Below are 2,870 nucleotides of genomic sequence, written 5' to 3'. Positions count from 1 at the left end.
TGAGAGACAGAGTGCATCGAACAAGTAAGTTTCGGCCCACATGTAAGGACGGAGGGGCAAATATGTCAAACTAACGGGAAGTTAGCGGTCAAACAGCCTTGACTGGATGGAAACGACACAGAGGGGCATTTCTATAAGTGAAATTGATGGCAGATGGGCAAATTTGAGCACCCTTCGGAATTAGGGGCAAATCTGAGTAGTGAGTTCAAGTAAGGGGCAGAAATGTAAATGGCCCAAAACAATATCAAATATAACTATAAGACACACTCAATGGTAGGGGATGTTTAAGCAGAAAAGAAAGCACCAATTCATGTCAAGTATGTAATTTAATATTTTATTTTTCTTAAAATGTAATTAGATGAAAATGTAATAGGCACGATAGAAAAGTAACAAGGTTTGATGAGTATCAGTGAGAGAATATTTTATCAAATTCACATCATTCTCGAATTCCATTGATTTACATTGGAACACGGTGCACAAAATTACATTAAGATGAGAAGAGATGTAAGCATATAATAAGGTGGGTCTATTATGATAACATTTCTTAAGAGTCTTATTCTGCTAACACCTAATCTTATTCTGATAACAGTTTCGTCCTGACCCGTGGCTACAAATTAACCCCGCAAAAGAAACAGACCAAACTGCACGGGCCAATAAAAAACTTCCCGCGGCGCTCACTCTCCCCACGACCTCGATCAGCTCCCTGCCAGCCACCTCCCCGCGCCCCACTTCCCTTCCCGCACTGCCCCACCTTCTCCGGCGGCGACGCCCACCAGCACCTCTAACTGCGGCGTCCCACAAGCACCACCTTCTACGCCGCCCTCCTGTTTCTCCCGCGCCATCCAGCGGGTCATGGAGGAATCCGGCCGCCCATGGCTGCCAGCGCGGCCTCAGCCACCAGATCCGGCCGCCGCCAAGCCTCAGAGTGGAAGCCCCCCACTCCATCAGCCCGGTGCTGGATCCGGCGAGATCCGCACGGGGGTGCTGGGAGGTGGGTCTCTACGGGGCGGCGACCTTCTTCTCCACAAACGGCCACCACCAGCGCCATGCTCCACCCTCTCCCTCATCTCTCCTGACGACGGCGCCCCTCGCCCACAACCGGTGCGTCAAGCGGCGGTGCCAACTCTGCCAGGCCACGCGAGGATTCAGCCCGGCCTGACCACATCTCGTCATCCTTGTCTCTGGCCATCACCGCCCGGATCCGCCCAACCACCGGTTCCCGTCGCGCACCTGTCCGCCGCCAGGGGCCGAGGAGGAGACCAGGCGTCCTCCATCTCACCTCTCCGGTGAGGCCTCTGATGAGCATCTATGCCTCGGATCCGATTCCTACCCCTCGATCTCCTATTTTGGACTGATGTGTTTCAACAAAACCGTCTCCCCTCTGCAGTCCGACGGCCATCGCCATGTAGTTCGGCGTCATGCGTGATGCGGTTCGGTGCTGGTGCACGCCGGCGCGACCACACCATCCCCAGCACGGACGGCTCCCTTCAGGCGTGCGGTCGTTTGCGAGGTCCCTTACCGTGCCATTGCAGTGCATCTGGATACCTCGAGCAGTGCACCACGCGCCATCATGCAGTTCCTCCATAGGCACCGGCAAATTTTTTCAGATTTTGCAGGGATATAGTGAAGTACATTTACTAATGCAGTACACTAAACTCTTTGTGTAGTTCGCTGGGCATGAGGTTCACTAGCTCCTGCTTGCAGTTTTTTGATAGGAAAAGGTGGTAGCTCCTGCTTGCAATTCGCCATGGTAGATGGGTTGATGCAGCCCACTTGAAGGAGTCTTGTGGTTCACTGCATGCACACAAGGAAAAACGCAAAAGAGTGTTGTCTTGTGATGCAGCCCACTTGTTCCATTTTTGTTTGTTTTTTGAAGATGGGGTGCAGGAAGACGGTGGTTTTGTGTGTATTTTGCTCACGGTTGACATTTTTCCGCTTTTCAGATTTTGGCTGGAACCCATGGGCGCACAGATACAGTGCTGTGGGGGCTGGACATGCAGTGCGCCGGCGCTGGATTGCATATCACGGACAAAAATGCGCATTTATTTTTTTAAGTCCCTCGTCATTGTGATTTGTGTGTGTTTCTACTGTGGATTAAAAAGAGGATCATTGCAGTTCGTTCGCCCCATCTCATGTTCCAGACATGTACAAATTGCAGCTCTCTCGAAAACGTGCATTGAAGAAAAAAAACTTTTTTAAGTGGAACTCACTTCTTTCATTGTCGCAGTGATCTTCTCTCTCCCAACGGTTCACTATGTTGCCAAGTGCAAAAAAATGGATGAAACTAAAATAGAAAACGTTGATTTTTTATGCAGCTCACTCTGTTGTTATTTGTAGGTATAGGCAAACAACAAAAAAACAAGAAAAACAAACAGGAAAAACACATGAAAAGACATGCAGTCCGCTCGTCTATGTATGAAGTGCAAATTGTTTCCCTATGAAATATGTCACATTACATTACCAATACAACTTTGGTCCAAACACTTCACAGCTACTCAAGATAGTTCACAACTCACAACACTACCTTACATTACACACAATCATCCAATTAGTATGGATTCTTAGACGACTCGGAAAACAATGTTGCCAAAATGCTAATGCAAAGAACTATGAGAAATCCCCATGTTTGCATAAGCTCATTTCTCTTATTCATCTTCAACTTCAGTTTCTTGTTCTTCTCTGTTAGATACATCACCCTGTGCTCCAAATCATGAGCTTTTAGCCAGCTTTTCTCCAATCCTACATGAAGTTCCTCAAATGCATGAGCAACACGATCTGTCAGAGGTGGGTCAATCCAAACAACCCAGTTACATTCATCAGGGAGATGCAAAATAATGACTTGGATTCAAAAAAAGAATCATTTGCAACTA

General features: G+C 48.0%; 1 protein-coding gene across 1 annotated transcript; it reads left to right on the top strand.

The window, feature by feature from the left end:
* Positions 1–654: 654 nt before the first annotated feature.
* On the top strand, positions 655–2,205 carry LOC123140878 (uncharacterized protein KIAA1522-like). Its single transcript, XM_044560174.1, has 2 exons — positions 655–1,286; positions 1,388–2,205. The coding sequence occupies exons 1-2, from the start codon at positions 853–855 to the stop codon at positions 1,407–1,409; spliced, it is 456 nt and encodes a 151-aa protein (XP_044416109.1). The 5' UTR covers positions 655–852; the 3' UTR covers positions 1,410–2,205.
* Positions 2,206–2,870: the final 665 nt, after the last annotated feature.

This window comes from Triticum aestivum, chromosome 1A (assembly GCF_018294505.1).
Source record: "Triticum aestivum cultivar Chinese Spring chromosome 1A, IWGSC CS RefSeq v2.1, whole genome shotgun sequence".
Classification (NCBI taxonomy): domain Eukaryota; kingdom Viridiplantae; phylum Streptophyta; class Magnoliopsida; order Poales; family Poaceae; genus Triticum; species Triticum aestivum.
The sequence above is the reverse complement of the archived record's forward strand: the minus strand, read 5'-3'. Positions and strand labels throughout refer to the sequence as shown.